This window comes from Pleurodeles waltl, chromosome 12 (assembly GCF_031143425.1).
Source record: "Pleurodeles waltl isolate 20211129_DDA chromosome 12, aPleWal1.hap1.20221129, whole genome shotgun sequence".
NCBI lineage: Eukaryota > Metazoa > Chordata > Amphibia > Caudata > Salamandridae > Pleurodeles > Pleurodeles waltl.
Window position 1 is genome coordinate 517833677 of NC_090451.1, and position 13299 is coordinate 517846975.

A 13299-nucleotide genomic window follows, 5' to 3' on the forward strand; every position below is an offset into this window, starting at 1 on the left:
TGCAATACTAAGTGGCAAAATAATGCGGTGACGTGACAAGAACATGCTTCTAATCCTCGTGCGCCACATCAATGCCCTGCAAGGGCAACACAACAACTAGCACTCGTGCAACCACGCACAACAAATGTACTAGATGCATAAATGCCCACCTCAAAAGTGGTTTGGGCCTTCTAAAGTTACACAAGTGCTATACGGATGCGAAGACTACAAAATGCCCTCACAGCAGTCCTGTGCAGCCATAAGGCGAAGAGAAGTAAAGCTATGCCGCACAGCTTGGGGTTTGCTGTCCTCTGATTCCCTCAGTGTACACACGAGAACACACACAACTGTGCCTAAGCTATCACAGGCCTAACACACATTTAAACATTTAGCCCCATTGCTTCATGTGTCTTTTTCCAGCCACAGGCCCCATAACCTTCAAAACCTTACTCTCCATTCTCCTAAACTGCTCCTTGCTCCATCTGCCCATCCCATAATCCCAGTAATGTCATGTTAGCAGTCTCAGTGCAAAGGCAGCGTCATAGCACTAGCATGCTGCTCCTACATTCCCAACATGAAGCCTCTGTGCAAACTCAATGCTAGGCACACACCTATAGTGCCTAGCTGAGCGAGTGGAGATGCTGCATACAAATATATCCCTCTTTACCTATGCCGAGGGGTGCATCCACTGGTCACACTCACACACAACAAAGAAGTGGACAGATGTGTGTCAATGCTCGGTTGTATTAACGAAGGCACGCATGCATACAGACACACGCCTCTCTGATGAGGAGTTTTATCTGAAGTAATTTTACTTACTGTATCCCATTCCTTGAAGGAAGTACTTAAATGCTTCTGTCAGTTTCCCAGGCTGCAGGAACAAAGAAAAAGTCTTTAAGTTTCTAACTCTGAATCGTTTGTTTGACTTATTCTCAAATATGTAACCACCAACCTCCATTCTTCTATTGTTCGGGACTGGGTTCCAGGACTTGTTAACAAATGGAATTTAACACTGTGCACCCATATACAAGATACAACCTAAACTGCTCAGTGAAAACAAATAGCTGTAGTACGATCCAAAAACATACATCTTAAACACTGACCAAGGTACCCGGGTATGACTAACCCAGTCATAAAATAACTTTTCTTCCAATAAAAGCAACATATTAACAATATTCTCCCTCATTCACAAACATTACCCCATCTGCCAAACCTTCCTCACTAAATACTCACAGACTTAGTAACTATCCTTCATTAATAGACTCCACCATATTTTACCAAATTTCCTTTATGTAAACAAAAACACACCAAAATCATTTATTTCAACAAACATCTGCCCATCAATATTCTACCCCATGAATATAATTACCCTTCATCAATAAACGCCTGCCATGCATTGATCCTCATTTACTGTCCCTCCCAAAATATGTCACTTCACTTGGGATATTATTTTTATTAAACCCACATCTCGTTTCAATGAAACACTTCATCATCTAAAAGTCGTTTAAGTATCCAACGTTCAAACATATCAAATAAGTACCATCACTCAACAACCTCAATCCTCATGCAGGAAAGAATACTTAAGCCAATAATTACGTCATTGTTGTATAATTCTTCTTCCACCAAACCTCAGGACATACAAAAAAATACTCCGTTCAATGACTCTATACCTTTTCGCTTATCACATCATGTATCAAATACAATTTTTCAACCCCATTTGTTTCCTCAATAAATACCTGTTCATTCGTACAAGACATTTGCTTACTGAATCATAAAACTTGCCTTCCTCAGTGGTACAACTACAAAGCCACCATCTCCATTGACTTCCCCCAGCAAAACATCATCCTCACACATTAACTTCTACAACACTTCAAGGGTGAACACTCCTTATAAACATCTGTCTATCTGCAAACCATCTCTTTAGCAAGAGAACTAACACCTTTTCTAAATACCATGTTACTTACCAGCTCTCGCTCTCCTAACGCGTCTTTTCTCACCAACCAGGTTCCTTAACAACCACGAATCGCCAGTCAAATAGCCACGATTTGCAGTTGACTAAATTCCCACCCTCGCCCACCAAATGCACACTCCCCTATCATCTATCTAAATGAAGCCCAATTTGACAAATTAATTGAAGGAGGCTGTATACAAATAGACCTTACATTACACAGCATGCAAAGATACACCATTTGAACTAGCAAGGGGGACTCACCTGTGTGAGCTGAGGAAGTCCTCCAGAGTCAGCCATCTGTAAAGGGGACAAAGGAGTTGTTAGTCAGCACCCTCACAAAGGAAGACACCATTCCATGGTCTATGTACCCTTTATTTAGTTAATTGTTTCAGGTAAAAGCCTTACAATAGTATAAAAACAGTACGCATAAAACAATAGAAAACTTAATTTACATATAAAAACGATAGTCATAAGAGAAGAAAACAAAATAACAGCAAGGCAGCTCCACACAGGCAGTTCACCAATCATAGAACCACCATGCGTGTATGTGTGTAAATACAGTACCACCATTTACGACTATAAAAAGAACAACCCCCCCCCCCCATCTATGGCAAAAACTTTATGAAGGGGACCCAGAGAAAAGTGCTTGTGCTTATAGCAATTGATAGTAACAAGACATTAAAAAACACATCTACTACTACTGGGTTGACCCTCACTATGCAGGAGGTATATAAAGGAAATGCAGAGAGGAGGTGATCAAACATACAACAGTTTGCTGCAGCAAGGTATTGAATATGGCTATTGACGCCAGCCCATTTATACATGAGGGAGTAGACAGCTCCAGCTCACAAAGGCATAAACCTGGGGCCTTATAAGATCTTATAATTCAGTCAATCCCAGCTTGGCTGGTAACTCCCGCAAACAGGGCCAAGTAGCCCATATATATGAGGCTACCAAATTATATGTACTGATGTTACCCGGCCTTACACAAACTGCTAGTGCAGTTTTGGTGCAGTTCGGCCCACTAGTGCAGTTCGCCCCAATTATGGCTCTCCGTGGGAAGTGTCTCTTTCAGTATTCTTCAGGTTGGAGTCTAGGGGCATTTGTCAAGCTTTGTGACATATAGGAGGGATGCTGTAGGTCTTGAATGGGGTACATTATCAAAGCCTTGTTTGGGTTAAAGAACTGGAACCTCAGGTCAGGCTTAGGGGCAAAAGCCGTGGGGCACATTTGGTCGGGCTCAAAGTACTATAAGGGGTGTAAACATGATTAACACAAACCAATGAAACAAATCACTTGATATTACAAATATAAAAAAATGTTGTATGACACAACTTGATCAAAAGCCATGAGTATATAAAATTGGATTGACAGAAATAAGTAGTTTTGGTAAAAAAAACATTGACAGAAATTACTTCACAGCAAATAATGTGGAGACAATATTCAAAATAGAAGTAACAGACAACACTGTTTAATTAGCAAAACTATTGTAAGTCATTTTGTGTTTTTCCATCATGAAAGCTTTAATACACACCTTTTTACAATTTCATTGGCGGGTTTTTGTGTATACAATTGTAACTATTTTTTTAACTGAGAAATTCAGCACATATATTTTGTTTCCAAGCCGATATTTGATAAATATTTCAGAAATTTCTGTGAAAATCATTCTGACTAAATTGTTTCTAATAAACTAAATATTTTCTGAGCTATTTCATTTCAGCTTTTTAAGGGCAGCTCTGGAATCCCTTTTCAGAGTCCAGCAGTTAGAACTGTGATAACGCGGGAGAGAGGATTGGTGGCTCCCAGGCATGGATTAACTGGGAATGCTGCATGTCAGGACTGAGATGCAGGGCGGATCTGGGTGTTGTGTTCCAGCCATGGAATGACACGGGGCTACAGTTCGAGGCACAGACAATGCTCAACGGCTTCAATGATGGGAACAAATATGGAATTCTGCAGCTCAGATCAATGGCACAGTCTGGAACCTAGTTTGAGGATTAACGAATACAAAACACCAAACTTGCTACAAAAGTATTCATTGCAAACATTTTTTTACTGACCAGCTCATTCATTACACTATACAGTGTCAAATAGCCCCGAGCCATTTTCAGTGCACATTGCGCATGGCTTCTGCAAATTAGGGGAAATCTAGATGTATACATATTTTGTATTATTGACTGTTCTGTTGCTCCCTCCTCCCTGAAGCACAGAGAGGTGCCTCACAGCGAAGAGCTAGACTGCTGGCTGAGGCAGACATTGCAGCCAACATGGCTTTCGCACCAGCTTCAAGAACTGCTATCAGCGGAGGAGCTGCTGATTCTGCAGCTCACAGGAGCATAGAACACAACAGGCATGAATGGAATAAGTGGCAGGGCACTCATGTACCAGGCAGAGGTTGTATCCACAACGCTACTACTCAGAGAGTCCAGGCTGATTAACCATGCTGTCCTGGAGAGCCACACCACCTGCTCTTCACTTTGAGTAGAAGTCACATTTATTTAGGATTTTTTAATATAGCATGGAAATAATCCAAGTGGATGTGAGAGTGCTTAAAACGGAATACCTTAAGGCAGAGAGTATTCTGCTGTATATATTACAATACGATGATATAACACAATGTGAACCAATTAGATCATTACATAATAAGCCTCAAGAATTAGTCTAGCTTGCACAGGCATGTTAGTATGTGTATACTTTCATGTTCACGCTACATTCTGTGGAGGCTCGGCTTGATTTAACCTTTACTGAAGGGAGTAAAGGAGGGCCCCATCTCATTCTCATAGCGAGGATATTCCACAACGGGAGAGCAAAACCCGAGCAGAAGCAGGATAATGTCGAGGACTTTTTGCATCGTTTAGATTCCAGGAGGAAATTATTATAACCGCACTTTTCTGAGCGAGTAATATTTTTTTTTTTATTGAGAAGTGCGTTTACATATGTTTTATGCTTTGAAAATCATGCAGGCTGCTACAGGAGTACTGCAAGCCTGGAAAGTGAGACATTTTAATATGATTAAAATTGCTGTAACCTGTTGCATGTCTTACATCAATCTTGCATTAATGTTTAAGATCCAAGATAAAAAAAACATGAAAGTCAAAAGTTAGGTGTGGTGCCAGTTTTAAATCTTTGAATTCTGGTTTTCGTGTCTGAGGTATAACAGAAGGCAAAGCGGGACTTTGAGAGTTCTGATTTACTGCGAAGTGGAAATCGGGTGGGCAAGGAGGGAGAAAAGTCTTGCTTAGCTACTTCAAAAATACTTTGTATACAATGAAACCTACAGACTCAGTGGCCCCAGTTTTAGCCGCTCTCTGGACTAAATATTGTCGAAAAGGAGCCTAAGTGTACCCCTTCTTCTTGTGTGTACCCTTACTTCAATCGCAACAGGGGGGTCATGATACAAGCAGGCTGTGTTTCAAGGTTCTTCTGATCAGATGCCCGAGAGCAAATATTCTACATAAGACCTTGTGCTCAGAAGCAGATTTACAAATGTGGGAAATCCGAAGATGAATGTAATTAAAGTCAGTTGAAGACGCAGCCGAGGACTCGCATCTCCGAATGACATCTGACATACCAGGACCCAGACCGTTTGGCCATTCAAAGCTATCAGTCCCTCTTGTAGTTTCACATGACCTTTTATAATTATTGCCATAAATCTCCCAGAAACCAAAGCGTAGTTGGCTAAAATGCAAGGCCTCGCTGAGGATGCTGATTATTACATGGGGCAGCCAAGCTCTCCCGATGTCAGTTGTTCTAGACTCCTGAGAACCCTCAGACTCCGTTCTAGGCGCGTTTGCCTCTGTGGGCACGTGCACAATAAGAGCACTTGGGAAGGATGCTGGCTAGGACACGTTACCTTCAGGAAAGTGGTGTTCGTCGGGTCCAATTTGGAGTTGCATTCAACCTGTAAATAAATAAATAAAAAATAAAAAAACCTTGAGATGTACAGAGAAACAATCACTAAGCAATGTATGACTACATCGCTGTTTTTTGGCCTCATCTCATGGTTGACACATTAGTCTAGTCTTTTATGTAGGCCAATAGCACTTTACATGCCTGGTCAGATATATAGAGAATGATTTAGAGTCTGGCGGAGGGGTTTACTCCGGCACAAACGTAAGTGACATCCATTATTGCCTATGGGACCTGTAATACAGCGAACAGGATGTCCATCACGTTTGTGACGGAGGAACCCCTCTGCCAGACTCTAAATCAGGCCCATAATGGGAAAACGAAACTAAGGGTTCCATGGTGCATGGCGTATATGTTTATGTGATGGTATATGGAGCAGAAACCTTGCTGTAAGTTAACACGATTACAGTTTGTATATGTCATGCACCTAAGGGCGGGACAGCAGTTTAGGGCTTAGAGGATAGGCCTGTTCAAGGTGAAAGTGGGACTTTCAGCTGTAGACAAAAATGTTCTGTTGCTCATGTCAACAAGCCGGATAATTATTTTTTAGACTCTGTGCAGCCATCTCTATTTCCTGGAGCTGTGGATCTGCTCTGCAAGTAAGAAAGGCCAGGTGGGGTTACGTGCGAAAGGAACGGAATGGATACAATAGTGGGACCCTCTGTATGCTTACTGGAATCTTAAAGAAAACAATGTTTAAGGTCCTGTATAACAATAACACGAGACAAAAACAAGTCAACCCTCATGTGCTCCGTGGACTAGGATATGTGAAAAGGCATACAAGTTTACTAGTAACCGTGGCATGGCAACGCAGAGGGAGTGGATGCCAGAAGGATGCTGAGAGGTGCATCTCTGACTTCAAGCCTGATGGCATAAAGGTATGCAGGACTTTAAATACCTCAGCATAGGTGTTCTAAAATAAACAAAGCTGTAAAGCGGCTAGTCACAACATAGACAGGGTGTGAACTAATTGTTTATGGGGGTGTGATGAAATATGATTGGGGTGTATTTAGAGTTCTCCTTTAATTCATTTTATTCACTGAATTATTAATAATTATGGTGATAATTCTTATTCGCGTTATTTGTAGCAGAGAACAATACAATCCCTCTGTTGTGCAATAGCAATACTCTGTGCATGTACTGATTTCGGGGTCCGGGCAGGGCTCTCCATTCTCACCTGCAGATGAGATTCTTTGACAGGTTTGTCTGGGTCCTAACATCTGACTCCGTGTGAGCATAACTCAGTGGGAGTGGCGAGAGGCACCTGCCAGTTTACTTCTTCTCCTTGTGGCTTTGGAAACCTACTATGACCCCAAAATGCCAGAGCAGGATGAATGTGTGACTCATGACCTGGAGTTTCTTGGAGTAGTGAGACTGGAGAATGAATATATATGTCTATACGCAATCTGCGTGGCTCAAACACAGGCATTTTTTGTGGCATGCCAAGCAATGAGCTGGCACAGGGCTCTTGAAAATAAGGTTAGTACTGTAATTTCAGAGGACGCAATCCTCTGGGACCTAGTACTGTCTACAATACACCCACAAGGGATTGTGGTGAAGCCTTCCTGTGAGCTTCCATGAGCAGGTTACTCGTAGTTCACATCTAAAGGGCTTGGCTCGGCTGCTTCTTTTGTAGGAGACAAAGCAGGCACAATCTCTGGAGGGTACTCGTGTGATCAAGAATGTATAGAAATTGTGAAATCAGTAGTGTTTACTGTGACTGCACAGTGACATCAACAAACTACACAAATTCTGAGGGGAGACAGCATCATGCGCAAGGGAGAAGAAAACAGCCCTCTGCGCCATGAGTAGGAAAGACCAGCCGTGTACACCCTAAGGAAGAAGAGACCAGCAGAGTTTACTGTAAGGGAGACGAGACTAGCCCAGCAGTGAGCTCTGTGAGGGAGAAGAGCTGGCAGTGATCACTGCACTATAAGGGAGAATAGACCAGCAATGTGCACTGAAAGGGAGAAGAGGCCAGCAATGCCCACAATAAGGGAGAAGAGACCAGTAGTGTGCACTGAAAGGGAGAAGAGGCCAGCAACGCCCACAATAAGGGAGGAGACACCAGCAGTGTGCACTGAAAGGGACAAGAGGCCAGCAACGCCCACAATAAGGGAGAAGAGACCAGTAGTGTGCACTGAAATGGAGAAGAGGCCAGCAATCACACAATAAGGGCGAAGATACCAGCAGTGTTCACTGAAAGGGAGAAGAGGCCAGCAATCACACAATAAGGGAGAAGAGACCAGCAGTGTGCACTGAAAGGGAGAAGAGGCCAGCAATCACACAATCAGGGAGAAGAGACCAGCAGTGTGCACTGAAAGGGAGAAGAGGCCAGCAATGCCCACAATAAGGGAGAAGAGACCAGCAATGCCCACAATAAGGGAGAAGAGACCATCAACGCCCACAATAACGGAGAAGAGACCAGCAACGCCCACAACAAGGGAGGAGACACCAGCAATGTGTACTGAAAGGGAGAAGAGGCCAGCAACGCCCACAATAAGGGAGGAGACACCAGCAGTGTGCACTGAAAGGGACAAGAGGCCAGCAACGCCCACAATAAGGGAGAAGAGACCAGTAGTGTGCACTGAAATGGAGAAGAGGCCAGCAATCACACAATAAGGGCGAAGAGACCAGCAGTGTTCACTGAATGGGAGAAGAGGCCAACAATCACACAATAAGGGAGAAGAGACCAGCAGTGTGCACTGAAAGGGAGAAGAGGCCAGCAATCACACAATAAGGGAGAAGAGACCAGCAGTGTGCACTGAAAGGGAGAAGAGGCCAGCAATGCCCACAATAAGGGAGAAGAGACCAGCAATGCCCACAATAAGGGAGAAGAGACCAGCAATGCCCACAATAAGGGAGAAGAGACCAGCAACGCCCACAATAACGGAGAAGAGACCAGCAACGCCCACAACAAGGGAGGAGACACCAGCAATGTGTACTGAAAGGGAGAAGAGGGCAGCAATCGCACAATGAGGGAGAGACACAAGCAGTGTGCACTGAAAGGGACAAGAGGCCAGCAACGCCCACAATAAGGGAGAAGAGACCAGTAGTGTGCACTGAAATGGAGAAGAGGCCAGCAATCACACAATAAGGGCGAAGAGACCAGCAGTGTTCACTGAAAGGGAGAAGAGGCCAGCAATCACACAATAAGGGAGAAGAGACCAGCAGTGTGCACTGAAAGGGAGAAGAGGCCAGCAATCACACAATCAGGGAGAAGAGACCAGCAGTGTGCACTGAAAGGGAGAAGAGGCCAGCAATGCCCACAATAAGGGAGAAGAGACCAGCAATGCCCACAATAAGGGAGAAGAGACCATCAACGCCCACAATAACGGAGAAGAGACCAGCAACGCCCACAACAAGGGAGGAGACACCAGCAATGTGTACTGAAAGGGACAAGAGGCCAGCAACGCCCACAATAAGGGAGAAGAGACCAGTAGTGTGCACTGAAATGGAGAAGAGGCCAGCAATCACACAATAAGGGCGAAGAGACCAGCAGTGTTCACTGAAAGGGAGAAGAGGCCAACAATCACACAATAAGGGAGAAGAGACCAGCAGTGTGCACTGAAAGGGAGAAGAGGCCAGCAATCACACAATAAGGGAGAAGAGACCAGCAGTGTGCACTGAAAGGGAGAAGAGGCCAGCAATGCCCACAATAAGGGAGAAGAGACCAGCAATGCCCACAATAAGGGAGAAGAGACCAGCAATGCCCACAATAAGGGAGAAGAGACCAGCAACGCCCACAATAACGGAGAAGAGACCAGCAACGCCCACAACAAGGGAGGAGACACCAGCAATGTGTACTGAAAGGGAGAAGAGGGCAGCAATCGCACAATGAGGGAGAGACACCAGCAGTGTGCACTGAATGGGAGAAGAGGCCAGAAATCACACAATAAGGGAGAGACACCAGCAGTGTGCACTGAATGGGAGAAGAGGCCAGCAATCACACAATAAGGGAGAAGACACCAGCAGTGTGCACTGAAAGGGAGAAGAGGCCAGCAATGCCCACAATAAGGGAGGAGACACCAGCAGTGTGCACTGAAAGGGAGAAGAGGCCAGCAATGCCCACAATAAGGGAGAAGAGACCAGTAGTGTGCACTGAAGGGGAGAAGAGGCCAGCAATGCCCACAATAAGGGAGAAGAGACCAGCAACGCCCACAATAAGGGAGAAGAGACCAGCAACGCCCACAACAAGGGAGGAGACACCAGCAATGTGCACTGAAAGGGAGAAGAGACCAGCAATCACACAATAAGGGAGGAGACACCAGCAGTGTGCACTGAAAGGGAACTACAAACCCGGAGTGTGCACTGTGATAGCAAAGGAGTACAGCAGAGTTGAGCAGTACCTTGATTATTCACTGAGGATTGCAGGAGCTCTTGAAGGTATGTTTTTAAGAGGAAGAAGGCGAGGGTGCTGGAAACCAGGAGCCAGATCAGCTTAATTAAACCACTGCTGGGTAATGTAGTGCTGCCAAGAGTAATTTTGAATCTATACAAAGCAGTTTTATAGTGATGTTTGCAAAAAATGACATATACACCGACTAATCAGTGTAAAAATGACATTTTGTATGTAGGTACAAATGCAAACTGGTGCAAAATAGTCCAGCGCCAGCGCATACTTAGCTGGCCTTGGTGCGAAACGCCTGAAAGAGGTGTATTTGCATGATCTGACGTCAGCAGTGATAGTAGGAGGCCACACAATGTGCACTGTGCTGAGAGGGGTGGGCTGCAGGATAGGCTGAGTAGTTGGTAGTGTTATGAGGTGAAGCAAGGGGCGTGTTGGGTGGCAATGAAGCAGCCAGGTTCCCTTTGTTTCATCACTCACCACTCCCTCTTCCGCTGGTGCGTTGTCTCCCACGACGAGCATCACTGGAGGGCTGCAACGACAAACGACATGGGAGTGAGCACTGTGTAGTCAGACAACACTCCCCTACACCCTGGGGAGCTAGCCACAACTCCCCTCCATTACACGGTGGGGCGAGGCGCCATTAGACTGTCCCTCATTGACCCTCAATGCTATCTACCATTAACCGCTCCACATCAGCCAAGTGTGCTAAATGCCACTACGCTCCTCCCCGTCACTCAAGGGTGCTAAATATCACTACACCGCCCCTCACCACCCAAGGGTGCTCCATCTCCCAAGGTTCCTGGATGCATTAGACCAGTGGTTCTTAACTTGTGGTCAGGGGACCCCGTAGGGGGTCCACAAGGTTTCTTCAGGGGGTCCACAACTGTTTACAAAATTAAATAATTTTAAAATTAATACATGAAAATCAATAAAGTATGTACAAAAAAAGAAGCTCAATTGAAATTTTGAAAACTTTTCCAAATCTGATTGTGAATTAAAGTAAATATTACACTATTTGGGCATTTGTGTAGTGTATACATATTTCTGTGTGTGGTTTGGGGGTTCAAATCATAGAAATTGCTTAGGTTGGAGGTCTCCGGCTTCCAATAATGATTCAGTGGTGGGGGCGTCCTTGAATTCCAGTAATGATCCAGTGGGGGTCCACGGCAGTCAAAAAGTTAAGAACCACGATATTAGACTACTCTCTGTTACTCAAGGTGCGGGCTGCTATTAAACTGCTCCTCAATACACCAGGTCTCATGCTGCGACTGCTGTTCCTCGTGATGCCAGGGGCTAGATGCTATTAAGCTACTAATCGAGGCGTGAGCTGCAGGTGCTTTCCATCAGCCTAGAGTGCATCACACAGGGACAGCTTTACTTTTTTCCTCCTAGCTCCGGTTTTCCATCCCAGTCTGACCCATGCATCCCTGATCTCACCCTCTGATTTGTATGACCGCTTTCAAAGTTTTTCTAGAACAATTATTTCATTAAAAGGCAATGTTTACTCAGATGAAAAACCCATAAACTCATTAAACCATTACAAAATGTTAGATAAAAAAGTTTTAAAAGCTCATCAAGACACAAATACAACCATAAATATATACTTTAAAACGCTGCATATAAAATAGACAAACTAATAATCTTATTAAGAGCTTTTTAGTGGCGGGATATGTATTGCCTCTGGGTTTCAACGATGTGAACCCCGATTGCACTTCTCGAGCTATTCAGCGAACTTGGATGCGCCAGATGAGGACCACATATCAGTAAGATCCAAATTACAGCACGAGGGTTTTTTGTGCTTAAACCGCAGAAGCTTTGAGATGACCTCCCTAGAAAGACAATCTCTCATAAAACCTCTGAGCATGGCCCCATCACGGTTAGTCTCAGGACTGTAATAAAAAAGGTAGAGGTCTAAGCAGAGCAAGGTGAGAAACACTAAGATACCCTTCCATTCATGAGGAGCGAAATGGGGGTTGGCTTGAGAAAGTGACAATAGTGATGTGAAAAACTTATTTCGAAAACGTTGTCAGATAGTTCACTTTTGACAGTTCCAAAATACTGCCCGTAAAGCGATTTAACAGGGCACCTAGCTCTATAAACAGTCAATGTGGCTGAAAAAGCACAACTAACAAAAGTTGAGCTGAAGGAGTGTAAATCAGTGACTTCTGCGCTCGAAATATCTGTAGATATTTCCAATGGTGGGATCCCCTTAACAGACGTGGAAAATCAAATGTCTAGCTTTGCTGAGAAAAAAACTCTATCATCGTTCGGTTGGAACCCAAAGCCAGTATCTTAGATTCCTATTTCTTCATGTTAATAATAATCCTAGATTCAGTGCAGAACTTTTCAAACACTGCCAGAAGCAGCTTGAGTTCATTTTCCGTGTGGGTGCATAAAACTGCTTTGTTTGTATATTGCAGCATTGGGACTTGAACAAATTCCAATTTAGGACGTTGGACTGGATTGCCTTTAGGGGAGGATTACGGATGTTCATAAAAAGTTCAATTCAGTACTGGTGAATTCCCTTGAAAATGTTCTGTCCAAATTCTGTTGGATACAAGTCATAGTACCAAGAAGCAGAGAGTACCAACTATCAGCTGTGAGTCAAACCCCATTGTCTTCATGATATTAATCACTCGAGGTTTCGCCACCACAATAAAAGCACTTTTAAAATCAAAAAATGTTTAATAGGTTGTCTGATTTTTAAGGTACATACATTTCATAATTACTTTCAGGCAAAATGACAGGTCGACTGTCCCCATTCCCTTTTGGAACCCCAGCTGTGGCTTAGTGAAGATCCTTTGTTTCTCAGCCCACATCTGGGAAGTCTGAAAGACAAGTCTCACAAAGTTTTTTTCAAGGCAATCAAAGAGCGATACTGATGATAGTGGCCTGGGTCTGTGATATCACCTTTTTTGCATATGGGGACTTCAGTTCTCCTGCAGATCCCTGATATAAAACGAGACCTAAATATGGCACTGCCTATTTTTAGTATAAAGCCAGACAAAAACACTAGACAGTTACTTTAAAAATCTCCTTGTGGAGGGTGTGGCTATGCTAGCTATAGAGTAAGACGCGTTTCTCAGCATCTCCAGATCGTGTTCACCGC

The 13299-nt window shown here is 44.0% G+C and overlaps 1 protein-coding gene across 9 annotated transcripts in view; it reads right to left on the bottom strand.

Annotated features, from left to right (window-relative positions):
• The window catches only part of NDRG4 (NDRG family member 4), a 637307-nt gene that overhangs the window by 67393 nt on the left and 556615 nt on the right, over positions 1–13299 (bottom strand). For all 9 annotated transcript variants that reach the window (XM_069217404.1, XM_069217401.1, XM_069217403.1 and 6 more), the window contains 4 exons: positions 10668–10719; positions 5784–5831; positions 2192–2227; positions 799–850 (listed from right to left, as the gene is read on the bottom strand). In XM_069217404.1, the coding sequence (XP_069073505.1) occupies positions 799–850; positions 2192–2227; positions 5784–5831; positions 10668–10719 (188 nt within the window). The remainder of the gene's footprint in view (positions 1–798; positions 851–2191; positions 2228–5783; positions 5832–10667; positions 10720–13299) is intronic.